The sequence below is a fragment of the Lolium perenne genome, chromosome 7 (assembly GCF_019359855.2).
Source record: "Lolium perenne isolate Kyuss_39 chromosome 7, Kyuss_2.0, whole genome shotgun sequence".
NCBI lineage: Eukaryota > Viridiplantae > Streptophyta > Magnoliopsida > Poales > Poaceae > Lolium > Lolium perenne.
The window spans coordinates 330,058,406-330,086,124 of NC_067250.2; the positions used below are offsets into that span (position 1 = coordinate 330,058,406).

The 27,719-nt window shown below is 47.2% G+C and overlaps 2 protein-coding genes and 1 non-coding gene across 4 annotated transcripts; all 3 read right to left on the bottom strand.

Annotated features, from left to right (window-relative positions):
• Positions 1-10,118: 10,118 nt before the first annotated feature.
• Positions 10,119-12,112, bottom strand: LOC139834074 (uncharacterized). The gene is made up of 3 exons (XM_071824461.1): positions 11,222-12,112; positions 10,542-11,124; positions 10,119-10,123 (listed from the first exon to the last, which is right to left on the bottom strand). Exons 1-3 carry the CDS (start codon positions 12,110-12,112, stop codon positions 10,119-10,121), a joined length of 1,479 nt encoding a protein of 492 aa, XP_071680562.1.
• An 8,526-nt stretch (positions 12,113-20,638) lies between these two features.
• Positions 20,639-20,710, bottom strand: TRNAT-CGU (transfer RNA threonine (anticodon CGU)). Its single transcript has one exon. It is a non-coding gene; the product is annotated as a tRNA-Thr (tRNA).
• A 1,226-nt stretch (positions 20,711-21,936) lies between these two features.
• Positions 21,937-23,652, bottom strand: LOC127313854 (DNA-binding protein MNB1B-like). 2 transcript variants are annotated; one of them, XM_051344322.2, is made up of 8 exons: positions 23,499-23,652; positions 23,349-23,416; positions 23,142-23,246; positions 22,956-23,013; positions 22,799-22,843; positions 22,588-22,677; positions 22,367-22,492; positions 21,937-22,287 (listed from the first exon to the last, which is right to left on the bottom strand). In XM_051344322.2, exons 2-8 carry the CDS (start codon positions 23,390-23,392, stop codon positions 22,267-22,269), a joined length of 489 nt encoding a protein of 162 aa, XP_051200282.1. In that variant the 5' UTR covers positions 23,393-23,416; positions 23,499-23,652; the 3' UTR covers positions 21,937-22,266. The 2 variants fall into 2 exon arrangements, with proteins under 2 accessions (XP_051200282.1, XP_051200283.1); XM_051344323.2 differs by having other exon boundaries at positions 22,597-22,677; positions 23,499-23,650.
• Positions 23,653-27,719: the final 4,067 nt, after the last annotated feature.

Here is a 27,719-nt window from a genome sequence, read left to right on the forward strand (position 1 = left end):
TCCCTAGTAAAGCGTTGAAGGGAGTTTACCTCAATCATGGATGAAGGGGGAATTATCTCACATATATCTTCTATAGGAGGTAGATTCTTCACATCTTCAGATTTAATACCTTTCTCCTTGAGAGACTTCTTGGCTTCCCTCATATCTTCATCATTCAATTTAATTAAACCCCTCTTCTTCAACATTGTCGTTGGAGTTGGTTCAGGCGTAGTCCAATCATCATGATTCCGGCTTATTTTAGCCAATAATTCTTCAGCGTAAATCTGGAGTTCTTTCCTGAAAACACAACCAGCACAACTATCCAGGTATGCCCTAGACTCAATGGTTAGTCCGCTATAAAATATATCAAGTAAATCATGCTTTTCCAAATCATGATCAGGCCGAGCTCTAATAAGAGAGCAAAATCTCGCCCAAGCCTCAGGCAATTTCTCTTCATCTCCCTGGTCAAAATTATAAATTCTCTGCAAAGCAATATGTTGAGCACTAGCAGGAAAGTATTTGCGGAAGAAAACATCAAGCAATTCTTTCGGACTTTTAATAGAATTAGGTGGCAAATTATTATACCAAGTTTTAGCATCATCCTTTAATGAGAATGGAAAGATTTTAGCAACAAAGTAAGTACGCATCTTGACATCATCAGAAAACAAGCTACTTAGAGTAGATAACTCAGTCATGTGTTCAACAGCACTTTCTTTTTCAGTACCACAAAAGGGTGTTTTCTCAACAATAGCTATATGAGATAGATCAAGAGAAAAATCATAATCTTTATCCTTAATGTTTATGGGAGATGTGGCAAATTTAGGATCAGGAGACAGTTTATATCTAACAGCATGTTCTGCAAGCAACTTTTTAATTTTTCTTGCATCAGTAGTAGCATTGCATTTTTCAATAAAATCATCATTAAGCTCCACATAATCTTCATCAGGATCATCACTAAAATAATCAAGTTCAGGTGAATTAACAGGTGTAGTAGCATTAGGAGTTTCAGTATTTTCAATTTGTCTAGACCTAGTAATCGTAGCGTCTAGAAAAGATCCCAATGAACCACTATCATCAAGCACAGCAGAAATATTATCAATATTATGAGAGTTTTCAGATTCAGCAGAAGTACCCGCATGTGAAGCATGCGGCGGTGAAACAAGTTTATCAATCACAGATGGTGAATCAAGTGTAGCGGAGGTATTCAGAATTGTACCTTTTCTTGTAGTGGATGGTAATATGGCGATCTTAGTATCGCGAGGTTTACCCATGATGGAGAATTTGCAGCGAACAATATTAATCCAAGTGAACTTCCAAATAAAGCTATGCTCCCCGGCAACGGCGCCAGAAAATAGTCTTGATGACCCACAAGTATAGGGGATCGCAACAGTCTTCGAGGGAAGTAAAACCCAATTTATTGATTCGACACAAGGGGAGACACAGAACACTTGGAAGCCTTCACAATGAGTTGTCAATTCAGCTGCACACTGAAACAGACTTGCTCGCAAGAGTTTATCGATAATATGAGTTTTATAGCAGTAGCAGTAGTGAAATAACAGCAGCAGAGTAACAAAGACAGCAGTAGTGATTTTAGTAAACAGCAGGATTAAAATACTGTAGGCACGGGGACGGATGAACGGGCGTTGCATGGATGAGAGAAACTCATGTAACAATCATAGCAGGGCATTTGCAGATAATAATAAAACGGTGTCCAAGTACAAAGCAATCAATAGGCATGTGTTCCATATATAGTCGTGCGTGCTCGCAATGAGAAACTTGCACAACATCTTTTGTCCTACCAGCCGGTGGCAGCCGGGCCTCAAGGGAAACTACTGGATATTAAGGTACTCCTTTTAATAGAGTACCGGAGCAAAGCATTAACACTCCGTGAACACATGTGATCCTCACATCGCTACCATTCCCTCCGGTTGTCCCGATTTCTGTCACTTCGGGGCCATCGGTTCCGGACAGCGACATGTGTATACAACTTATAGGTAAGACCATAAACAATGAATATCATGATGAAACAATAACATGTTCAGATCTGAGATCATGGCACTCGGGCCCTAGTGACAAGCATTAAGCATAACAAGTTGCAACAATATCATCAAAGTACCAATTACGGACACTAGGCACTATGCCCTAACAATCTTATGCTATTACATGACCAATCTCATCCAATCCCTACCATCCCCTTCGGCCTACAGCGGGGGAATTACTCACACATGGATGGGGGAAACATGGCTGGTTGATGTAGAGGCGTTGGCGGTGATGATGGCGATGATCTCCTCCAATTCCCCGTCCCGTGAGTGCCGTAACGGAGACTTCTGGCTCCCGCGACGGAGTTTCGCGATGTGGCGGCGTTCTGGAGGGTTTCTGGCGACTTCGACTTCTTCCCGTGCGTTTTTAGGTCGAGGCCGATAAATAGTCCGAAGGAGGGCGTTGGAGGCCGGCCGAGGGGGCCACACCACAGGGCCGCGCGGGCCCCCCCTGGGCCGCGCCGCCCTATGGTGTGGGGCCCTCGGGCCTCCACCTTAATTGTCCTTCTGGCTCCGTCATTATTCTGGGAAAATAAGGCCTTCTGCATAAATTCCGAGGATTTTCCCGAAAGTTGGATTTCTGCACAAAAACGAGACACCAGAGCAATTCTGCTGAAAACAGCGTTAGTCCGTGTTAGTTGCATCCAAAATACACAAATTAGAGGCAAAACAATAGCAAAAGTGTTCGGGAAAGTAGATACGTTTTGGACGTATCAGAGGCCGACGGCCAGAGCCACCCGCGACGCCGCCTGCCGCGAGCACGTCGTCGCCACGCCAGATGGGCCGCCGCCCAGATCGATGGCCCCAGCCAAAGCCGCGACGGGCAGCACCCTAGTGATACGTCTCCGACGTATCGATAATTTCTTGTGTTCCATGCTACATTATTGATGATATCTACATGTTTTATGCACACTTTATGTCATATTCGTGCATTTTCTGGAACTAACCTATTAACAAGATGCCGAAGTGCGATTCTTTGTTCTGCTTTGTTTTTGGTTTCAGAAATCCTAGTAACGAAATATTCTCGGAATTGGACGAAATCAACGCCCAGGGTCCTATTTTGCCACGAAGCTTCCAGAAGACCGAAGAGGAGACGAAGTGGGGCCACGAGGCAGCCAAACCCTAGGGCGGCGCGGCCCCTGCCTTGGCCGCGCGGCCCTATGGTGTGGGCCCCTCGTGCCGCCTCCTGACCTGCCCTTCCGCCTACTTAAAGCCTCCGTCGCGAAACCCCCAGTACCGAGAGTCACGATACGGAAAACCTTCCAGAGACGCCGCCGCCGCCAATCCCATCTCGGGGGATTCAGGAGATCGCCTCCGGCACCCTGCCGGAGAGGGGAATCATCTCCCGGAGGACTCTACGCCGCCATGGTCGCCTCCGGAGTGATGTGTGAGTAGTCTACCCCTGGACTATGGGTCCATAGCAGTAGCTAGATGGTTGTCTTCTCCCCATTGTGCTTAATTGTCGGGTCTTGTGAGCTGCCCAACATGATCAAGATCATCTATCTGTAATTCTATATGTTGCGTTTGTTGGGATCCGATGAATAGAGAATACTTGTTATGTTGATTATCAAAGTTATGTCTATGTGTTGTTTATGATCTTGCATGCTCTCCGTTACTAGTAGATGCTCTGGCCAAGTAGATGCTTGTAACTCCTAGAGGGAGTATTTATGCTCGATAGTGGGTTCATGTCTCCGTGAATCTGGGGAAGTGACAGAAATCTCTAAGATTATGGATATGCTGTTGCCACTAGGGATAAAACATTGGTGCTATGTTCGAGGATGTAGTTACTGATTACATTACGCGCAATACTTAATGCAATTGTCTGTTGTTAGCAACTTAATACTGGAGGGGGTTCGGATGATAACCTGAAGGTGGACTTTTTAGGCATAGATGCATGCTGGATAGCGGTCTATGTACTTTGTCGTAATGCCCAATTAAATCTCACTATACTCATCATAATATGTATGTGCATGGTCATGCCCTCTTTATTTGTCAATTGCCCAACTGTAATTTGTTCACCCAACATGCTGTTTATCTTATGGGAGAGACACCTCTAGTGAACTGTGGACCCCGGTCCAATTCTCTATCTTGAAATACAATCTCTTGCAATCTTTGTTCTCTTGTTCTCTGCAAATAATCATCATCCACACTATACATCTAATCCTTTGTTACAGCAAGCCGGTGAGATTGACAACCTCGCTGTTTCGTTGGGGCAAAGTACTTTGGTTGTGTTGTGCAGGTTCCACGTTGGCGCCGGAATCCCTGGTGTTGCGCCGCACTACATCCCGCCGCCATCAACCTTCAACGTGCTTCTTGGCTCCTACTGGTTCGATAAACCTTGGTTTCATACTGAGGGAAAACTTGCCGCTGTACGCATCACACCTTCCTCTTGGGGTTCCCAACGGACGCGTGTTGTACGCGTATCAAGCTCTTTTTCTGGCGCCGTTGCCGGGGAGATCAAGACACGCTGCAAGGGGAGTCTCCACTTCCCAATCTCTTTACTTTGTTTTTGTCTTGCTTAGTTTTATTTACTACTTTGTTTGCTGCACTAAATCAAAATACAAAAAAATTAGTTGCTAGTTTTACTTTATTTGCTATCTTGTTTGCTATATCAAAAACACAAAAAAATTAGTTACTTGCATTTACTTTACTTATTTCATCATGTTTCCCCCTAAGTTTGTTCTTAAAGATGTACCGGTAGGCCGAGGGTCTATCCTTGGGAAAGATAATATAGAAGATTTTTTCACTCATATTAGTACGGTTGAAGATTTTGAAGATAGACACTTGGTAGAACTTGCTCCTACTTATGAAATTGCTGTTGCTTCTTTAGTACACGCGTTAGAAGCTAGATTTGTTAATCTTAATCCTGTGATTCAACATATGTTTCTTACACTCAGTGATATGGAAGAAGGAGAAAAGAAAGATTTTGTATTAGAAACCCTTCTTAAAGAATTTGGGGGGATAGCGAGAGAAGCTAGAAAAGTCTTCACTAAATATAATATGCTAGGCTCTTATACCAACTTTGCCAGTACCCTTGAGAAGATGGAAAAGGATAGACAAAAGTACACTAATGAAGTTAATTATGAGGGGGATATTAAAACATCAATACCTTGCAAGCTCTTGGGAATGTGTGAGGCACTAGAAAAGAATTTTGATTGGATTGTTCCTGAAGATTTGTTTGATGAGAGTAGCAAGCCCAAGACTAACGAAAAGGGAGCCTCTGAAACTCACATAGAAAAGATAAAATGCATAGTTGAGAAAAATCCACACCCCGCTGGAGATGCACCATCTCTTGATAATACTTGATACACACTTTCTGCGCCTAGCTGAAAGGCGTTAAAGAAAAGCGCTTATGGGAGACAACCCATGGTTTTTACTATAGTACTTTGTTTTTATTTTGTGTCTTGGAAGTTGTTTACTACTGTAGCAACCTCTCCTTATCTTAGTTTAGTGTTTTGTTGTGCCAAGTAAAGTCGTTGATAGTAAAGTTCATACTAGATTTGGATTACTGCGCAGAAACAGATTTCTTTGCTGTCACGAATCTGGGCTGTTTTCTCTGTAGGTAACTCAGAAAATTATGCCAATTTACGTGAGTGATCCTCAGATATGTACGCAACTTTCATTCAATTTGAGTATTTTCATTTGAGCAAGTCTGGTGCCTCGATAAAATTCGTCAATACGAACTGTTCTGTTTTGACAGATTCTGCCTTTTATTTCGCATTGCCTCTTTTGCTATGATGGATGAGTTTCTTTGATCCATGAATGTCCAGTAGCTTTATGCAATGTCCAGAAGTGTTAAGAATGATTATGTCACCTCTGAACATGTTAATTTTTATTGTCCACTAATCCTCTAATGAGTTGTTCTAAGTTCGGTGTGGAGGAAGTTTTCAAGGATCAAGAGAGGAGTATGATGCAACATGATCAAGGAAAGTGAAAGCTCTTAGCTTGGGGATGCCCCGGTGGTTCACCCCTGCATATTCTAAGAAGACTCAAGCGTCTAAGCTTGGGGATGCCCAAGGCATCCCCTTCTTCATCGATAACATTATCAGGTTCCTCCCCTGAAACTATATTTTTATTCCATCACATCTTATGTGCTTTTCTTGGAGCGTCGGTTGTTTTTGTTTTTTTTTTGTTTTGTTTGAATAAAATGGATCCTAGCATTCACTGTATGGGAGAGAAACACGCTCCGCTGTAGCATATGGACAAGTATGTCCTTAGGCTCTACTCATAGTATTCATGGCGAAGTTTCTTCTTCGTTAAATTGTTATATGGTTGAAATTGGAAAATGATACATGTAGTAAATTGCTAAAATGTCTTGGGTAATGTGATACTTGGCAATTGTTGTGCTCATGTTTAAGCTCTTGCATCATATACTTTGCACCCATTAATGAAGAAATACATAGAGCATGCTAAAATTTGGTTTGCATATTTGGTCTCTCTAAGGTCTAGATGATTTCTAGTATTGAGTTTGAACAACAAGGAAGACGGTGTAGAGTCTTATAATGTTTTCAATATGTCTTTTATGTGAGTTTTGCTGCACCGGTTCATCCTTGTGTTTGTTTCAAATAGCCTTGCTAGCCTAAACCTTGTATCGAGAGGGAATACTTCTCATGCATCCAAAATCCTTGAGCCAACCACTATGCCATTTGTGTCCACCATACCTACCTACTACATGGTATTTCTCCGCCATTCCAAAGTAAATTGCTTGAGTGCTACCTTTAAAATTCCATCATTCACCTTTACAATATATAGCTCATGGGACAAATAGCTTAAAAAACTATTGTGGTATTGAATATGTACTTATGCACTTTATCTCTTATTAAGTTGCTTGTTGTGCGATAACCATGTTCACTGGGGACGCCATCAACTACTCTTTGTTGAATATCATGTGAGTTGATATGCATGTTCATCTTGTCTGAAGTAAGAGAGATCTACCACCTTATGGTTAAGCATGCATATTGTTAGAGAAGAACATTGGGCCGCTAACTAAAGCCATGATCCATGGTGGAAGTTTCAGTTTTGGACATATATCCTCAATCTCATATGAGAAAATTATTAATTGTTGTTACATGCTTATGCATAAAAGAGGAGTCCATTATCTGTTGTCTATGTTGTCCCGGTATGGATGTCTAAGTTGAGAATAATCAATAGCGAGAAATCCAATGCGAGCTTTCTCCTTAGACCTTTGTACAGGCGGCATAGAGGTACCCCATTGTGACACTTGGTTAAAACATGTGCATTGCGATGATCCGGTAGTCCAAGCTAATTAGGACAAGGTGCGGGCACTATTAGTACACTATGCATGAGGCTTGCAACTTGTAAGATATAATTTACATGATACATATGCTTTATTACTACCGTTGACAAAATTGTTTCATGTTTTCAAAATCAAAGCTCTAGCACAAATATAGCAATCGATGCTTTTCCTCTATGGAGGACCATTCTTTTACTTTCATTGTTGAGTCAGTTCACCTATTTCTCTCCACCTCAAGAAGCAAACACTTGTGTGAACTGTGCATTGATTCCTACATACTAGCATATTGCACTTATTATATTACTCTATGTTGACAATATCCATGAGATATACATGTTACAAGTTGAAAGCAACCGCTGAAACTTAATCTTCCTTTGTGTTGCTTCAATACCTTTACTTTGATTTATTGCTTTATGAGTTAACTCTTATGCAAGACTTATTGATGCTTGTCTTGAAGTACTATTTATGAAAAGTCTTTGCTATATGATTCACTTGTTTACTCATGTCATATATATTGTTTTGATCGCTGCATTCACTACATATGCTTTACAAATAGTATGATCAAGGTTATGATGGCATGTCACTCCAGAAATTATCTTTGTTATCGTTTTACCTGCTCGGGACGAGCAGAACTAAGCTTGGGGATGCTGATACGTCTCCGACGTATCGATAATTTCTTGTGTTCCATGCCACATTGTTGATGATATCTACATGTTTTATGCACACTTTATGTCATATTCGTGCATTTTCTGGAACTAACCTATTAACAAGATGCCGAAGTGCCAGTTGTTGTTTTCTGCTGTTTTTGGTTTCAGAAATCCTAGTAACGAAATATTCTCGGAATTGGACGAATCAACGCCCAGGATCCTATTTTGCCACGAAGCTTCCAGAAGACCGAAGAGGAGACGAAGTGGGGCCACGAGGCAGCCAAACCCTAGGGCGGCGCGGCCCCTGCCTTGGCCGCGCGGCCCTATGGTGTGGGCCCCTCGTGCCGCCTCCTGACCTGCCCTTCCGCCTACTTAAAGCCTCCGTCGCGAAACCCCCAGTACCGAGAGCCACGATACGGAAAACCTTCCAGAGACGCCGCCGCCACCAATCCCATCTCGGGGGATTCAGGAGATCGCCTCCGGCACCCTGCCGGAGAGGGGAATCATCTCCCGGAGGACTCTACGCCGCCATGGTCGCCTCTGGAGTGATGTGTGAGTAGTCTACCCCTGGACTATGGGTCCATAGCAGTAGCTAGATGGTTGTCTTCTCCCCATTGTGCTTAATTGTCGGGTCTTGTGAGCTGCCTAACATGATCAAGATCATCTATCTGTAATTCTATATGTTGCGTTTGTTGGGATCCGATGAATAGAGAATACTTGTTATGTTGATTATCAAAGTTATGTCTATGTGTTGTTTATGATCTTGAATGCCCTCCGTTACTAGTAGATGCTCTGGCCAAGTAGATGCTTGTAACTCCTAGAGGGAGTATTTATGCTCGATAGTGGGTTCATGTCTCCGTGAATCTGGGGAAGTGACAGAAATCTCTAAGATTATGGATGTGCTGTTGCCACTAGGGATAAAACATTGGTGCTATGTTCGAGGATGTAGTTACTGATTACATTACGCGCAATACTTAATGCAATTGTCTGTTGTTAGCAACTTAATACTGGAGGGTTCGGATGATAACTTTGAAGGTGGACTTTTTAGGCATAGATGTATCTTTGGATAGCGGTCTATGTACTTTGTCGTAATGCCCAATTAAATCTCACTATACTCATCATAATATGTATGTGCATGGTCATGCCCTCTTTATTTGTCAATTGCCCAACTGTAATTTGTTCACCCAACATGATGTTTATCTTATGGGAGAGACACCTCTAGTGAACTGTGGACCCCGGTCCAATTCTCTATACTGAAATACAATCTACTGCAATATTGTTCTACTGTTCTCTGCAAACAATCATCATCCACACTATACATCTAATCCTTTGTTACAGTAAGCCGGTGAGATTGACAACCTCGCTGTTTCGTTGGGGCAAAGTACTTTGGTTGTGTTGTGCAGGTTCCACGTTGGCGCCGGAATCTCTGGTGTTGCGTCGCACTACATCCCGCCGCCATCAACCTTCAACGTGCTTCTTGGCTCCTACTGGTTCGATAAACCTTGGTTTCATACTGAGGGAAAACTTGCCGCTGTACGCATCACACCTTCCTCTTGGGGTTCCCAACGGACGCGTGCTGTACGCGTATCACCTAGCCGCCGGCCACCAACGTCCAGCACCGGCGAGGCCGAGCCGAAGAGGAGGACGGGGGAAGGAGGGCTGCCGAGCAGCCAGCGGCGGAGGCCATGCCCCTCTCACACGGCAGCCAGCCTCCGTGCCACCGCGCCAGGGGAGCCCGCGCACAGATCCCCGCCGCCCCCTTCACCGGCTCTGCGGGGCTTTGCCGGCAGCAGCCTCAGGGGACGGCGAGGGGAGGGAGGGGAGGTGGGGGAAGAGGCGGCAGCGGCGGGGGTTAGGGTTCGCCCCCCGGTCGCCCAAAGGAGACGACGCAAGGGGGTCACCAGGAGCTCAAACCCTACAGTTGTCCTGCCAGGCTGAATTATTCTTGTCACAAAAAAAATATAGATCAATAAAGCTGAAGTGCCCAAACTGCCCCTACAATCAGCAGTGGATATATCTTCTATCTTTAAATAGCAAACCCCCACTACAAGGATTTCTTTACCATTTCGTGCAGCCACGTCACCTGTTAGATTTGCATCGGTGAGCAACGCCTGGGCCTTCCCGTGAAAAAATGAAACGGCTGGACCAACCATTCCGTTCTCTCCCATACCATTTCAGCCTTTATTCCTCTTCAAGTCTTCAACCTGCAAGATCGGTGAGGGAGTCAAGCAGTCCGCGACCCACCACTTAGAGCATGTCTAACAGGCCCGTAATTTTTCGCCCCGTAAAACGCGAGTAGAGGGCCCTGTATCCGGTTTTCACCGGCCGAAAACTCGGACGAGCTAGCAGAACCCGTATCCCCACCCCGTAAAACAGAATTGGGTGGGGATACGGGTTCTGCTAGCTCGTCCGAGTTTCCTGCCCCTCAAAACAGGGTTTTAGACAGCAATTTGCACAACAATTTCACATCAAACATAGCACATCCAAAATATGTGATGCATAATTCATAGTTTTAACATCACAACGCGATCATAGGCAATGTTCAAGCCACGGAAGTTCTCAAATGTGATCAACCATCAACGGATCCATCGCCACCGGCGCCACCGCTCGCCGGAGACTCACCTTGAGCACGAGCTTGACGCGCAGTCTTCTTCCTCGCAATGATGTCCGCCTTGGTCGCGTTCCACCACGCCAGCTGATCCTCGTCCATGCCGTCGGTGCGCATCATCATGATTTCCCTCTCCTCGGCCAAGAGCTCCTTCATGGCCTTGGCTTCTTTGGCTGCGATCATCTTCATGTCAAGCTCGGCCTTCAACTTGGCATCTTCCCTCCTTGCTTGCACCTTGGCAAGCTTCACCTCACTCTTCTTGTCGGTGATGAGGAGCTTGGTCTCCAACGTCTTCATCGTCAATGCCTCCTTGGACTTCATGAGTTGATCCAACTTCTCCCGGAAGCTAGCTGCTTCAAGTTCTACCTTGACCCTCTCCTTGGCCTTCTTGTTGCCCTCGGGCTTGCCGGTGTTTCTCCCACTCATGTCCTCTGCTTCATCATCCATGGTGAGAAGTGCCTCCTTCTTGCACTTTGGCTCGTTGTCCCGCAACTTCCACTTAGGAAGATGTTGAAGGATGGAAAAGCAATGTTGAAATTGAAATTCCTTGTTCTTCGAGCCGGCCATGTCCTTGTACCGTTGTTGAGCATACTTGGGCTGCACAACAATAGTATGAGGAGATGTTTCCACATCATCAACACATAATATGGATAGCTTGTGATGTTTCCACATCATCAACACAAGGAAAACTTACATAGTCCTCCGGCACGCATCCACTAGGAGGGTTGTCGGCCACTTGATCCATGGCAGCACTCCAACGAGAACAAGCCGGCTTGATGATGTTCCATCGGCCTTCAAGGGAGCGGTAGGATCTGTCCGCCATGCTCTTCGTGCAAGGCTTCAGCTGGTGGTACAGATCCTCAATGCGCTGCCAATAGCGCTTGCCGCCTTGGTCCACTCCGGTGCACGCATCCATCCCCACCTTGCTCCAAGCACGGACCAAGATGGCGTCTTCGATCTCGCTGTAGTTCGCCGTGCGTGGCTTCGGCGTCGACGAAGAACCGGCGGCAGCCGGATCAACCTCAACCGCCTCCTCCTCGTCACCCTCATCCTCCTCCTCGTCATCAAAGTCTTCAACGTTGCACTCCCCGTCGAATGCACCGATACCGGCGTCCAAATTCACCGCGGATTCGTTGAGCATGTCCAAGTAGGATGTTGTGGACTCAACATCGAACACCTTGTCTACGTCGATGGTGGGTGGCGGCGGCGCGGGCGGCGCGGGCGGCGCAACGGTCGGAACGGACGGAGGAGGGGTCGTGACCTTGGAGGGCGGTGGAGGCGCGAGGCCGATGCGGCTGATTTCCTTTGTCCGCACCTTGGCCAGCGCGGCGCCCCTCGGCCCGGCCGCCTTGGTCTTCATCCGGCCCACCTTCTTGGCAGCCGGTGGCGCTTCGCCCGGTGAATCGGCGGCCGCCGCAGGTGCTTCGAAAAATTGCTTCGGGATCCTCTTCCTCTTCGACGGGATGGTGGAGGCGATCATGGCCGACACGACGCCGGCGGTCGGCGGACCTCCGACGGGGACATCAACCACCGCGCCCGAAGGAGGTGTACCGCCGGCGGTAGGCGGCTCTTGCGGACGGTCCATGGCGGCCGGATCCGGCCGGGAAGGGCGAGGCAGAGGAGATCGGGCAGCGGCGGCAGCGGTTGGCTTCAGCGAAACCCTTCGCGCGCAGTGGACTGGACGATACCGGTTTCGCCCACTATCCCCGCTCCCACCCCGCACAAGTAGGGGGCGCCGACCCGCCCCGTACTCGAAAACAGCAAAAAACAAGGCGGGGGCCGTTTTTACGGGGCGTGCTAGACGGCCGGGTAGAGCCGAAACCCTCAAATCGGCGGTTATTATACGGGTTTGCCCCTTTTACGGGGTCTGTTAGACCTGCTCTTAGGCCTTTTCATCTTCAATCCACATGATCAACAAAGAATTATCTCCTCTTCAAGCTGCATGATCAATGAGGGAGGCAAGCAGTCCGCCGTCCCACTACTCCGGCCTTTTCCTCTTCTCAATCTATATGATCGATTGATCGGCAAGGAAGGCGATCAGCTGCCCGCCCCATATTCTACCCAAGCAGCGCACTTCTCATAGCCCAAATCCAATGCAGTCTCAGCCTCTCTCCTCATCCTGAAGCGCGGTATCTTCATCCGCCCTTTGAGCTCCAAGGTCGCAACGGAAAGCCAGGGGAGAGTACGTCAAGTCGGAAGATCGCAGGGAACCCCGTTCCAAGGTGAGGTTCTTGACCTTGACTTAATTTCCCCGTTGTATTTGGGGATGTGCAGGAAATGGTGGATTGTATGCTGGAGATCAAGATCGATCTGGTCATTTCCACTTTGACTTCAAGGAGAATGAATCCATCGCCAAAGGTATTTTGTTATCTTCCCAATACTTTTTTTAATAATTTTTCCTGGTGTTTATGACAGGATTTTCAAAGTTGGTTTGAGTGGTCAGAAACTAGGGCTGAACGACAAATCAATTGTTTGCTGAATCAAAATTCAGAATGTAAATCATTCAGTGTATTTGCTGGTACGGTTCTTAAGTTCTCCACGGATGCTGCCGTGAAGCTTGAAGGTGACCGTCGAACCCGGCCGGTCGGTAATTTTATTGCTGGTAGCAATATTTCCATTGCATCATGGTCAAGTGCCCGTCACTTGGTACGTGCCTTTTTTATATTCAGTTCGCCTCCTCACCTATTTGTATATCACGTATGCAGAATAGCGACTTTATCTAAGTAAGCGAGTATGTCATGGGATTTGATTTTGGGCTACTGCGTAATTTTTTCTTGATCTTCTACTTCTCCTTGCATATCAGATCATTGATCCGATCCACAAGCCTCTAGAGTATCACAAATCAAGTCCATTGACGATTCATCCTTATAACATTCTTGATAATTCATTGCCTCTATTAATCCTGCGGACTGCAGGGAATGTTCATAGCAAGCGAGACTAAACCTTTGCGCGAGGTTGCGGATGACTGGGATGGTTAGATGTTATGGTCAATCCTTACACGGCTGTTCTCCTACTTTTATTTCAGATTCCTTTTAGTGAAACCTTCAATGCAGTTTAATCTGATTTCAAGTCTTTTCAGCTCTTACATGTATCATAAGTTTTTCAACTTTGCAAGGCTGACCTACATCTTGCGACTCTCCATCCCATGGAAGCTACATTTCTGTTTACTTTGTCGCGATAAATTACTTTCATATGGTAAGTAAATATCAGATCACACAAATATCTCTTCCTTAGTCATGTTTGAGGGAATTTCCCTCGATCAAACTTCAATTTGTAGATGCATTACTTTGTACCTTCAATGTTCTTCCGTTGAATTTAGACAACTTTCAAGGTTTTAGATGGACCATAAAGAAAGTTTCTTAAATAATCTCATCCCTTATGTTTTCATGGGCTTTGGTCAATTCTCTTGAAGCATGGTAAGTTACAGCAGAGTGCATTGTCTACATATGGTTGAGCCTATCAGATTATGTGAGTTTGAACTACTGTCCAATTTTTTCGAGCAATCTATTCCAGTCCACATTCATTTTCTGTTCTAGAGTACAACACGGGTCTGCTTTCAGAGGTCACAAATACTGATACCAAGGCGATATTATTTCCTCGGTTTCTTCGAAAGCTTTGTACGTCATAACCTTTCGTAGTTTGGTATGCTGAAAATAGAGACCTAGAGGAGATCATTGCGAGCAGAACAAATGTGTGGCATATTACTCACTGTGAACTTCCGAAGGTGTTTCTTGCCATATTTTTTAAAATAATGCACACTTATATTTGAACATCTTGATCAAATAACTTGGTAGATTTCGGTGACAGATGTACATTGCAAGCAGTAACTATTTATATATCTGCATTTCTATACCGTAACAAAAATTTAGATTTGAGTAATACACAAGCAATGTATCACAAGTTATTTATACATTACTTTGTAAGGAATGACTCATTGATCCCACGGGCTTAGGTACTGTTGCTTATTTCATGTTTTCTTATCCCCTTGCTCAAACATGTTTGTTCAGTCAATCGATCTTAGAAAGGTAGTCAGTTAAATCAAAAATCAAATTTGATGTGAGGTGCAAATGCTCGCTTTACTTTTTGAAAAATTAGAATGTTTTTTGCCTGCATATCTCCACGGCCATAGTTGGCTGAAACAGACATCTTTTGTGCCATGTGCAAAAAATATTAAAAAAATGTAGCACCAAATTTTGTTTGTTTTTACACAAGCTGCACAAAAAGGCAATGTTTTTGCTGAAACAACTTTGTGAGCACATAGGATTTGGACATATACGTGACATTTTATTATTATAGTTTTTCATATTTGAATTGAATTTCAAACAAAGGAGTATATGCATCCGGGAGCCAAAACGCCAATACATGCATGATGCTCTTTGTTTAAAATTTCAGCCACGGCCATAGTTGATTAAAAAAGGGCGTTAATTGGTTAACATGATCCTTGCTATTACATCATGCCTATGGCGTTAATTTGAGCCACGGCCATAGTTGATTAAAAAGTTATATTCTAGAACATAAGTTGTTTCATAATTTTTTACTAACCATGACATTTTTTTTATTCATGCACATATCCCGCAGCACCGCGCGGGGTATCATCTAGTTAACTCTATACTACAAGCTCATTGGACTAGTATTCTCTATTTCAAACCCTGGTTTTAAAATTCATGTTACATATATTTTGAAATTTTAAAAAGATCAACCGAAAAATTTGCACGTACATCTTCACGTGCTACACGTTCATAAAGTCGTTTCATGAAAAATTGACTTGCCTTGTGACGTGTGTAAAAAGGACTGAATTCAATGCTACAAATAAAGCTTTTTAGAAGATCATTTTTCTCTTGTTTACATAGACCACAAAAATATTTGTTCCTCGCGAAACTTGACGAATGCACATATATTATAGAGAGGTACATATTGAAATTTTTATTAAATTTTGTAGAAATTTTGAAATATATTTTTTGTAGAGGGAGCATATGCACCGAGGAGCCGTATTGAATTTCCGAAAACACCTCTCTTTTTTTATGTATGTGACTTAGATCATCCTAAAATCTTCCTTAGTTAGATTGGAATAAAGTGCTTGCCTCCGTTAAAGAAATGCAACTCATTTGAGCTGCGGTGCACGCAAGAACATCGATCATCCTCTATTTCGACTTGTTTCTATGAAGCTAGTAAGAGCATCCCCACTCGTTTGGCCTCCCCACGCCAAAATCCGGACGAAACTACCGCCGGATTGGACGAAATTAATTCGTGGGGAGAACCATATTTCCAGTCGTCCACCCGGAATTCGGTGGACAAAGTCGAAATTCAAACAAGTCGTCGTCCCGCTACAAATTCGATCGGCAAAAGGATCAGCCACAGATCGGCGATCGGAGAGAAATTACACTGAAACAGGGGTGTCGGCAGTCCCGTCTGGCACGGCGGTGTCACACGCCGTGGTCGAAGCGGTGGCCGACGCCGCGGCCGCAGTCGACGTTGAAGCAGCGGCAGTCGACGTCGTAGAAAGTGAGGACGACGAGGTAGGCGCCGGAGACGACGAATAACTGGCCGGAGCGGGTTGGAGGATGTCACTGCGATGTCCCTCGTACCAATTCCTCGTCTCCTCGTCCATCAGTTCCGTGTTGCCGCCGCCCATCAGGAACGCCAAGTCTGTGTTCCTCCTCTTCGTCGCGGCCGTCGGCGATCCGGGCGCCTTGGTTGGCGAGCATCTCCCTCCACCTGCCGTCGAACTTGTCGTTCCTCCCGGCGGCGTGCGTCCTCAAGTCGGCACAGCACTTGTCGATCGACGCCTGCATCCTCTCGGTGGGATGGCCCATCTTTTTGAGATCTTTGAGCTTTTTCTGGCCGAGTTCCGGGCGGCCATCCGACGAGCCTGGCGGCGGAGCGTCGGGGTTGTACTGTTCGGTTTTGCTCTTCGAGAGGCTCGTGCGGGTTTCCGTCCACTTCTCGCACTTCTCGATGCGGGAGTAGACGTTGAGAAACTTGAACGTCAGGCCGGTGTCGTCGTGGTACATGTCGAAAGCACGGCGCACCTGGGAAAAAATAGGGCGGCGATATGGGTCAGCTCACGGCGATCAGTACATGCAGGGTCGACGGAGGAGGCACGGCGTATGCATACCTTGGCTTCAAAGTCTTCGCCGCTCACCGGCGTTTTTTTGAGCTCCTCTTGTATGTCGTGCTGGAGTGGGCGGCCGCCGTCGCACCGAACGGGAGTGGCCCTCGTCGCAGGGCCGGCGATAAGCCCTCGTTCAGGTTGCCGCCGGCGAGATTGGGCGGCGATGGCGTGAACCTGGATGGTTGGCCGTAGGTCGCCTCTTGGAACATGGCAGGCAAGGACGGGGAGAAGCTCGAAGGGGAGAAAGCCGACGGGGAAGTGCTTGTACCTTGGATCGGCCAGTGGCCGGGGAACATGGCGGCGCCGCCGCCACCGCGAGGATGGCCCATGCTCATGGCCATGGAGACCTTCCTCGCTTGTTCATCCTCCGCCGCCAACTCCACCCTCTTTGCGTTGAGTTTCTTCTCCCTCTCCGCCCTGGCGCTTGTTTCGACCTGTCGCCGGAGCTCGTTCGCCGCCCACTCGGCGTTGGACACACCCGGCGGCCGCTCCTTCTTCGGCCGCGACTTCCTCGGCTTCGGCGGCATGGTGGTGGACGAGAAAGAGGAGGAGGAGGGGAATGGAGACGGCTACACAGATTCGGCGGGAGAGAATGGGGATATGCAATCAAATTGGAGGGAAATCGACAGGATTTGGCGGTCCAGTCGCCGACTACGAGGGTCTACACGACTCTTTCGCGCCAAATTCTTTCGTCCGGAGTCCCCGAGCGCGCCTCGGGGGACCAGGTATGGCGTGGGCTCGCCGGATGAATTTAGGTCCAAATCCGGACGAAATCGAGAAACCGGGGACGCGACTGGACCGAATTACACCGTCCGGATGGAATCAACGTCGCTCGGGGTCCTCGTCGAGGAGACGAGCGAGATGCTCTAACAAACAGGACACGGGAACGAACAAGCCGATGTTGATGAGTACTATGAGGTTTCTCTCATGCACTACCAGACAAGCTTGTTTGTTGTGGGATGACCAAGCAGCTTGATATCCCGAGCCTCTTTGAATCGTGGGGTTTCAAAAGCGCGAGATTACATTATCATACATACTAAAATTCTATGGCGTTTGGTTTGCACAAAAGTTAATTTAATTGCATCACAACAAAAGACTGAATGGAAAAAACCTCTGTGAAGCGAAGAATCTTCAGAAGAAGAAACAACTCATATAGGATTACTTTTATTACTCGTATTTCTTTTCCAGTGGAATAGGATTCAACCGTAGAAATCAAACTGGTCACATGGGGAAAAAAGGAAAGACTCTAGAGGAAAAAATCTTGTACTATTAGCAAACTATTTTTTTTAGGAAAGCCATCATGGCAACTTTATTGATTCTCAAATAAGGTTAGTTTACCAAGCTAGAAACAATAAAACACCAAGTCTACACACATGTCTGATCTCCCTCTAAACTAGCACCAAGTAAATGAGCTACAGAATTGGTTTCCCTATTACAATGCTCAAAAATACCATGATTAATGCCATCCAGCTACAACACGGTTGGTCCCTCGCGTCGCCTCGCAGAGGTGGCTCGGGGGAACCCTAGCCCGTCACGTCGCCACCCTCCCTCCGTCCATGCCCGCCGCCGACGCCGGAGGAAACCATCGGGTGAACCCTCGCGTTGGACGGCGGCGGCAGGGCCTTCCTCTTGCGCGCGCGGCGGCCTCGGGGAGACTCGGCCCGAGCTCCGCGGCTTGCGCGTCCCGGTGTTCTCCGACATCCTTGGCCTCTGCAACGTCCTCCTGGTGGTCATCTCCGACGCCCGCCCGGTGCTTGTGACGGTAAAGCACTCGTCCGTTGGGAACCCCAAGAGGAAGGTGTGATGCGTACAGCAGCGAGTTTTCCCTCAGAAAGAAACCAAGGTTATCGAACCAGTAGGAGTCAAGAAGCACGTTGAAGGTTGATGGTGGCGGAGTGTAGTGCGGCGCAACACCAGGGATTCCGGCGCCAACGTGGAACCTGCACAACACAACCAAAATACTTTGCCCCAACTTAACAGTGAGGTTGTCAATCTCACCGGCTTGCTGTAACAAAGGATTAGATGTATAGTGTAGATGATGATGTTTGCAAAGAACAGTAAGAACAATGTTTGCAGTAGATTGTATTCGATGTAAAAGAATGGACCGGGGTCCACAGTTCACTAGTGATGTCTCTCCAATAAGATATAGCATGTTGGGTGAACAAATTACAGTTGGGCAATTGACAAATAAAGGTGGCATGACAATGTGCATACATATTATGATGAGTAGTGTGAAATTCAATTGGGCATTACGACAAAGTACATAGACCGACAAAGTACATAGACCGCTATCCAGCATGCATCTATGCCTAAAAAGTACACCTTCGGGTTAGCATCCGCACCCCTTCCAGTATTAAGTTGCAAACAACAGACAATTGCATTAAGTATGGTGCGTAATGTAATCAACACAAATATCCTTAGACATAGCATTGATGTTTTATCCCTAGTGGCAACAGCACATCCACAACCTTAGAACTTTCTGTCACTGTCCCAGATTTAATGGAGGCATGAACCCACTATCGAGCATAAATACTCCCTCTTGGAGTTTCAAGTATCAACTTGGCCAGAGCCTCTACTAGCAACGGAGAGCATGCAAGATCATAAACAACACATAGATGATAGATTGATAATCAACATAACATAGTATTCCATATTCATCGGATCCCAACAAACGCAACATGTAGCATTACAAATAGATGATCTTGATCATATTAGGCAGCTCACAATATCCGACAATGAAAGCACAATGAGGAGAAGACAACCATCTAGCTACTGCTATGGACCCATAGTCCAGGGGTGAACTACTCACACATCACTCCGGAGGCGATCATGGCGATGAAGAGTCCTCCGGGAGATGATTCCCCTCTCCGGCAGGGTGCCGGAGGCGATCTCCTGAATCCCCCGAGATGGGATTGGCGGCGGCGGCGTCTCTGGAAGGTTTTCCGTATCGTGGCTCTCGGTACTGGGGTATTCACGACGAAGGCTATAAGTAGGCGGAAAGGCGGAGTCGGAGGGCTGACGAGGGGGCCACACGCTAGGGCGGCGCGGGCCCCCCTTGGGCCGCGCGGCCCTAGTGTGGCGGCGCCTCGTCGCCCCACTTCATTTCCCTTTCGGTCTTCTGGAAGCTTCGTGGAAAAATAAGACCCTGCGCGTTAATTTCGTCCAATTCCGAGAATATTTCCTTTGTAGGATTTCTGAAACCAAAAATAGCAGAAAACAGCAACTGGCTCTTCGGCATCTTGTCAATAGGTTAGTGCCGAAAAATACATAAATATGACATAAAGTGTGTATAAAACATGTGAGTATCATCAATAAAGTAGCATGTAACATAAAAAATTATAGATACGTTTGGGGTGGGGTGGCAGCGCCCCCTCCTGCTTCTCTGCCTCGGGCTAGAGGATGGCTGGTGTTGCTCTGCCACGGCTTGGGGTGCCGGATCTGGTCGACGCCTTAGTCTGGCCCGCCGACTTCTTCTGGTGGCGAGGATGGTGGTTGCACGTTGGTGGTGCCGCCTTCGCATTCAGAGGTGTTTGGACCAGTGGAGAAGACAAATCTTACAATTGGAATAACAGTCTTATCTTATTTCATAAAAGATCATCCCTTAACTGAGGGAGGGAATACAACCTTTCATTTTTTTTTCATTCTCTCTCCTCGAATTAAGCAAACATCTTATGTGGCAAACATAAGGGAAAGCGGGAAAGCTAACGTCATCCATTGTAATACCCTTACTTCAGTTGTTATCGAAGCAGTTGTTACATGCTGGTAACAAAACTCCCGTGTTATCTCTGATTACCGCTTCCGTGGCTCCCATTTCATTATCCAATTCGAAAAATGTACCCTTTCCGGTACTCTATTTAACTATGCTTGACACACATCATTTTGTTAGTCGAAGAATACCATTTCCGTTCCGAAACTGACCCAGGACCGTCAGTCAGACCTGTGTTTTGAACAAAACATGGTGGGCAATCCCGGCAGGCAAAAACGAAAAACAAAAAGGAGAGCCCCCGGTGAGGATCGAACTCACGACCTTTCCCTTACGAAGGGAACGCACTACCACTATGCTACGGAGGCTTGCTGTGCCCATAGCCTAACCATCTCCTATATAATTTAACCTCCTAATTAACCATGCCAAAACATGCTAGTTAAGCACGACTCACCCGTTGCTCATGCTCTAGCTCCGTGGCTTTCAAATTCGAAAGAGCACGGCAGGATAGATCTTGCAAGCACCGCATTATTGACTGACTGACTGCCCTGTACTGTACTGTAATCAAATGCAAGTGAGCGTGCATGATGAGCGCGCGTGTACGCCCCGCAGGCTGCTGCTGCAGGGCCAGCCGGCCGTGTAAATGCGGATGCGGGCAGACATGTCAGTCGGAAAGCGAGCGACTGTACGTACGTCTGCATCGTCACATTCATTCATGGATGTCTGCTGCCGCGGCAGACAGCCCCAACGGCTCCGCTCCTCCTGACCTGCCTGCGTCACAACCAAACCCAACCGCTGGATCCGTTCATTCATTTCCAAAGATATCTTCTCGCCCATCCTGTCTCTCCGACTACGACGAAATTGCTTTCAGCACCAGAACTTGCACACCCAGCCAACATATGGTTTCGACGTCTCTGTTTCTTTCCGCAATTGGAATGCAAGTTTGACAATCTTTGAACTAGTCCCGTCCACAGCCTAGAGCCATCGTTTCAACACTCGGGCAGCATTCGTGGAGCAAGTCCAGTGGGGAAGACAATTCTAGCTGTTTCATGTAATTTGAGGAAGCAGACATCCAACATCAAGGGAAGAGCGGAGATGGTGACGCCGAGGCAAGATCTCGCTATCATTAGGAGCGCTACTAAGTACTAACCAACATCAAAGGGAAGACAAGGTCTGTAGAGCAGCAACACAGAAGAGGCCGTGAGAAAACGAACAGGGTGTGTTAAATTCCGTTCCAAAGCAGAAATAAACAAGATGTGCACAAACCATTCCAGAAAAGGAAAAAGAAAAAAAAAAAGATTGTCCAGCATACCAATCAGCAGCAGCCAATCATTAACCCACTCGACCACTGGATTGACCGAACTAATCATGATGTAGTATCCCACATTCCCAGTAGAGAAATGAGGAGGAGCAATCAGGTCAGAGCCACGGACTTGTAGGACTTTCAGAGGCAACAACTCAAGCAGCAGCATCGGATAGTTAGTAGATCGATACCGTGCTACATAGCTGAACAACGAGATACAGAACACAGATGCAACAATACAGCCAAACACTTGCAAAGCAACAGGAAAACATACCACACAAACGATGCATGGGAACAGCAATTTAATCTAGCATTACCCAAACTGATATTATCACAATGTTAGCAGCCGCTGGGTGACAATGGGAAAGAGTAATGATGATCTAGGTACAAGCGGGGAGGACTACACCGCCGATGGGCGCCAACAGGGAGCGCTGTCCGTTATAGCGACGAGAGAAAGGTAAAAAACATGACGACGTTGAAGAGATAATTCTAGTACAGGGGATGGATGGATAGGCTCTCGTTATGAGGCCCGACACCAGTACCGCAGTGCAAGGCGCTTGCACAGCAGCTCCCAGCTAGCTTGTGGTCCGTTGGAGCACCGTCTTGGGCGGGAGCGAGGCTTCACTCGTCGTCGTCCTCGTCCTGCACGATGGAAGCAAGCAAGCTCGTGTTCAGATACAACCAACTAGCACATAAACCTGATGCTAAATGGAATTTATACCTCATCGCTACCCTCGTCGTCGTCGTCGTCGTTGATCTCGGACTTGGACTTGTCGGATTCCTCCTCGTCGTCATCCTCGTCCTTGGCAGCAGCAGGAGCTGCCTTCTTGGTGGCCGCAGCAGCGCTCTGAACAAAGTAAAGAGAGCATGATTAGCACCAAGAGCTAAAACAGGACACAGCAAAAGCAAGGATAGAGAAGAAAGAGGCAGGCAGGTGAGCACCGTGGATACCTCGCCCTTGTTGTATGCGGCAATGGCCTTGTTGTAGTCGCCCTTGAGCTTGTTGGCCTTGGCGACGTAGGGAGCCTTGTCCTGCGGAGAGGAACCAACAGCAGCTAATCGTGTGAGCTTTGTGCAACAGTAAAGCAGCCAGCGATGTACTAGTATAAAGTGAAACGGAAGTAGTGGGTATGGTTGAGGAAGGTTTATTTACCGATTCGCTCAGGCTTTTCCACCTCTCGCCGGCTGCTTTGCCGACCTGCGTAAGTTATACCCAAACAACAGGGAAGTAATCAGCTGACGGATGACGATCCCATGGAGAGGGAGTAAAATAGGTTGGGTAAGTTGGTTATTGGAGCGAGGGAACTTACGGCGGCTACAGATTTGTTCTTGGGGTTCTTCTCCTTGAACTCCTTGCGGAACTCGTCCCTGTACACATACATACAAGCATCAGAAGCGCTAGGTCAACTAAGGACGGGGTTGGCCCGAAAGTAATAACGGGAAAATAAAAAAGGAGCTAGTAGTAGAATAAAAGAAGGCGGTGGGTGGTGACATACATGAATACGAAGAAGGCGCTGGGTGCGCGCTTGGGCTTGTTGGGGTCCTTGGCGGGCTTGGTCTTCCTGCCCTTGGGCGCCGCCCCCTTGCTCTTCACCGCCAACCTAGGCAGCAGCAACAGATCGCGGACGGGTCAGCAAAGCCGAATCGGTCACGAACAGATCTGCCACGGATTGAAGCTGGAGTAATCGATGTGGGTAGCTTACTTGGTTTCGGCCTTGGCGGCGCCCTTGGATTTGGCCCCCTTCATGGCTGGCGGGCTGGGTGGTGGTTCCTGCGAGCGCACGGGTCAGATCCGCCGGTGGCGCGGCGGAATCGGGCGGAACGGCGGCGAATCGGGCGGCGGAGAAGCTCACCTGGGGCGACGGGAAGGGAGCGTGTCCGTGCGTGTGGGGAAAGCAGCAGCAGGAGTAGACGGGGGCAGTGCAGGGCACAGAGAGCGTGTGTGCGTGGTAGGAGGGGATAAGAAGCGCGCTGCCTGCCGAGGGCGTATCCGCGATTCCCAGCAGCCTCCGAGGGCCCGCCCCCAACTCCTAATTTGAATTTTCGGCCCGATCGCGGACTTCCCTCACCTCGAGAACCTGTACCCAGCGGTGACACGCGGGGCCGGGAAAGACGTAGGCCCGCGCTGTCATGTTGACACGCAGTGTGGGTACCGATGTGAGCGCACGCCACGTACAAGTTGCTGATGGCGCGAACGCAATTACAGAACACCCGAGGGGTGCAAACCCAACAGCGCCCGCGCCAGGGGCTTGGGCGGGATTCTGCAAATTTCGGCCTTACTGGTGGGCATGTGCCAGTGCCAGTGCCACGCCCACGATGGATCGATCGATCGATATTTTCAGCGCGCGCGCGGGGACACGTCAGCTTGGCAGGCGCCACGTCACCGATCCGCGAGGTGCGCCCTCATTGGCTCCCCGCCCGAGAGATGGATCGCCTCTGTGCTTTCACCCTGTGCTTCCTGCGGCACCAAGCGAGCTCTACATGGAGCGTTTCCGAGGGCCGATCCGGGCGGTTCAACATCCCAACGTTCCGCTGCGCGGCGCCGCTGCGTGGGTGTGGCGGCCGGGACGGGGCTTCCACGGGAGCTCGGAGGCATTCTGGGTTTCATGTGGTGTTCTTGGACCTCACGCCTGGTCCTGCTGACGTCATCGTTGTTACCGTCGGGTTCATCTCTTACCGGGTATGTGCGCTCCGTATTTACACTTCTTTTTTTGTTGTTCCACGTACCTACCTATGTTTCAAAGAACAAGCCGCGCTCGTTTCGCCCGTTTTTTGTTTGACCAAGAATCACTTCAAGTTGATAAAAAATTGTTCGTATGAAAATTTGCATCGTTGAAAAGTGTCTTTCGATACAGATCCAACGGTACTGATTACATATGATGCAATCAAGGTTTTGTTGCTCAGATTTTACGATCAGAGTTCGTCTCGAAACAACGCGTGCGTCTTGTCTTGTTCTTTTCAACAGAGGTACTGCTACTTAAGGCCGCCTATAATGGGGGGAGGAGAGTTTTGGGCAGCGGAGCCGTCCGTTCTGATCCGTGTGTGTTGGTTGGCCGCGCGCGCGGGTGGATAGAGAACAGATTGATGTCTGTATGGGTTGGTCCAGGTCCCCGGCGGTGATCCGTCCTACCGCAAATTTAGTCTGGGGATGTGAATGTGTGGACAAAGAAGTTAATAGTTGCCGGCGTGGGGATCGACGTTGGGGGTTGTATTTTGGCCGTGCGGACACGAACGAACGACGGTAGGAAGCACCGCCTCGACTTGGACGAAAGACGACCCGTGATGAAGATCTTGAGCAGTCGCGCAGAGCGCCTCCCAGAAACCTAATTCGCCCTCTCCCGCACAGGATCGCAAAGGCGAGCGATTCTGGAGACCTGCTCTCCCGTTCGCCTGTGCACGCCTGCGGGCGGGATGGAGTAGGCTACGATGGCGGCACAAGCAGAGAGAGGTGGCAAAACTCTAACTCGTGTATCATGTATGTTTCCGCAGTAGCCGGGCAAAAGATTATGTAGGCTCAGGAAACCCTAGGCACGTTTCGAGTCAGTTACAGATAGCCCACGGTCTGGGAGCGACCCGAACCGACTAACTGCGACGCGTCCGTCTACAACTCTATTCGTTTCCCTGACTGCAAAAAGAAAGGAAAGTCGAGTCGAGCGAGGGGAAGGAGGAGCGCGCGTGAACCACCCTTTTCTCACTAACTTACTAGTTGTGGAACAACCCACCTTATAAGGTGGTCTAACCTTCTCCCAACTTTGGGACTAAACTTCTCACCTCTTATCACTCCCTACTAAGCTGCCACCAACTTGGACTTAAACTCACATGAGCTGCCACTATGTGGATTTTTAGATTTATAGCAAAAACTGAAATATTACATAGGTCAAATGATTTAGCCCACTTATTTCAACGGATCTTATATTTCGATTACGCGGAGATGCCTTGCGAAACGTGTGAAGTTAGGGTCCGGATATATTTTATCTACTGTTAGCATCGGCGAAAGAAGGAGAACAAATTGAGGTTGAGCCAAAACTCTAAAGCTTAAAAGAAGTTGATGCAGACACCAAAGCAGTCAGTCGGGACACATTAATGGTTAATGTGATTCTGAGCGTGGTCACTTTGAACAATAACAATAGAAAGACAAACATATTTGGATAGAAATAGAGCCTCCCCTTTTCACATATACTTGGTTTGGATCTACTCACACTAGCAAGCGACGCAAAATACCCTTGTGGAGATAGATTCGCCAAATAAACACAAGTGTTGTACGGATACAACGATTAAGAAAATAATACCCCCTCCCCCCCCCCCCCCCTCATATGCACGGTTTGTTCGCACCTTGATGGTGCATTGCTCCTAGGGGTGGCTGGTAATTAATACCAATTCAAATGAACTAATGTTTTCTTTTAGTTTACTTGAAGGAATATTTCATAGGTAATGTTTGTAGTACATGCGTTGAATTCGGGTATGGATCTCGTGAAGGTAATGACATATCTTGTGTATGGGCATCAAGGTCGTCGATTTGAAGAGTATAATATGGTGTGATTAAGAAGAATAAATTAAGATGGAGTTCCTCAGTGGAACTCAAATAATCCATGGTCTAGCTTATGTGTTAAGCCATAGATGAGCATGGTCTAATGAGTTTGTTTATAAGAGAAAGATTCAAGACATGGCTCCATGTCGAAGTCATGATAGTCTTATAAGTTATAAGCTACGGTTAACCAAGATTTAGAGCATGTAATCAAATGAAGAGTTATGTATATACGTCAAGGTATGGTGATAGATCAGCATAAGAAGATAGAAGATCACACTAAGAGAAAGACTATACATTGGATTCAGGTTGGTCAACACATGGAGCATATATAATGTACGGCATATGATCACGTGATCTCGTGGTATCGTAAGCTTTGTCAATTATGATTTGTGAACTAACGCATCATATATGTATCTTTGTGTTGATCTGCGTGGGTTTGGTGTTTTCCCATGGGAATGCCTCAAAAAGTGAAATTTCATATAGCCCATGAGAGGATGACATCGAGTGGTGATCGTCATCAAGGTCTAGAAGAGTAAGTTCATAATGAGCATCTCGGGAATATCATATGCTTGAAGTTTGTCATCCATTTGTTGATAATGGGCATTTGAAGATGTGCCTTAATGATGCTATCCCATAGTGGTGTATGGGGAGCAAAACTAAGTCTTCACCAAGCAACATGATCAAGTGAAGCATTAAGTGTCATCGTCAAGATCAAGCGGGATGTGCAAGGCACATGTACTGTTGGTGCCTATTCAACGGTACCCAAGAGGAGGGATCCTCACGGAGGGGAGAAGAAGTAGGGGCCATAGGGCGGAGAGCTCTCGGAACGTTGATACGCGTTTTACCCAGCTTTGGAACACCTGCTCGAAGGCAGGTCATACTGCTGCTTGTCTGAAATTATCTGAGAGCTTTCGCGTTGTTACAATGAGTTGTGGTTGTGCCTCTACGATCCCCGGGATCCGACTTATAAAGGCACCAGGATCTAGGGTTTCTAAGAAGAGTCTTAGCCAGAATACAAGATGCCTAACTACGAAATATACATTGCTGTGTACGTCAAGAATCCACCCAGATCTAACTTGTCATCATTGATCCGGGCACTTCATGGACCTTCATGGATCCGACTTCTGGCGTAGATCGGTTGGGATCTGGCTCCTATTCATGGGTTGGACTTCCTCCATCTTCTATCAACAACAACTTGGTTGCCCGGTGGGCCATATGCTACACCACCATCTGTGGGCCACCTGAGCTTGCCGGATCTAGACCATATCATTGGCATTACCCATGAAGTATACCCACAACAGGTATGGTCTTGCTAGGTTTTCCCTTTATCGGTCTCAAGGTGGTTATTGAGAGACCAGGTTTTATAGGATGGATAGCCGCACTATCAAAAGTAGCTTTCGGTTGGGAAATTGACCACATCGTCTTAGAGTGCTCATTCTTTGAACACTTTGCATCCCCTTATTCTTGTCCGTCTTTATGTTTCTATGTGTGAGGTTGTTAAGCTTATTTCTAGCATTTCAACACTCTTAATTTCATTAAAAATGAA

Excerpts from the sequence above, each read along its gene's own strand:
- LOC127313854 (XM_051344322.2), bottom strand. The coding sequence starts at position 23,392 with ATGAAGGGGGCCAAATCCAAGGGCGCCGCCAAGGCCGAAACCAA. Across the intron at positions 23,014-23,141 it reads AGCGCCTTCTTCGTATTCAT|GGACGAGTTCCGCAAGGAGT; the intron begins GTATGTCACCAC and ends GTATGTGTACAG. Across the intron at positions 22,678-22,798 it reads GGAAAAGCCTGAGCGAATCG|GACAAGGCTCCCTACGTCGC; the intron begins GTAAATAAACCT and ends TCCTCTCCGCAG.
- LOC139834074 (XM_071824461.1), bottom strand. The coding sequence starts at position 12,112 with ATGGACCGTCCGCAAGAGCCGCCTACCGCCGGCGGTACACCTCCTTCG. Across the intron at positions 11,125-11,221 it reads GATGCGTGCCGGAGGACTAT|CCCAAGTATGCTCAACAACG; the intron begins GTAAGTTTTCCT and ends ATTGTTGTGCAG.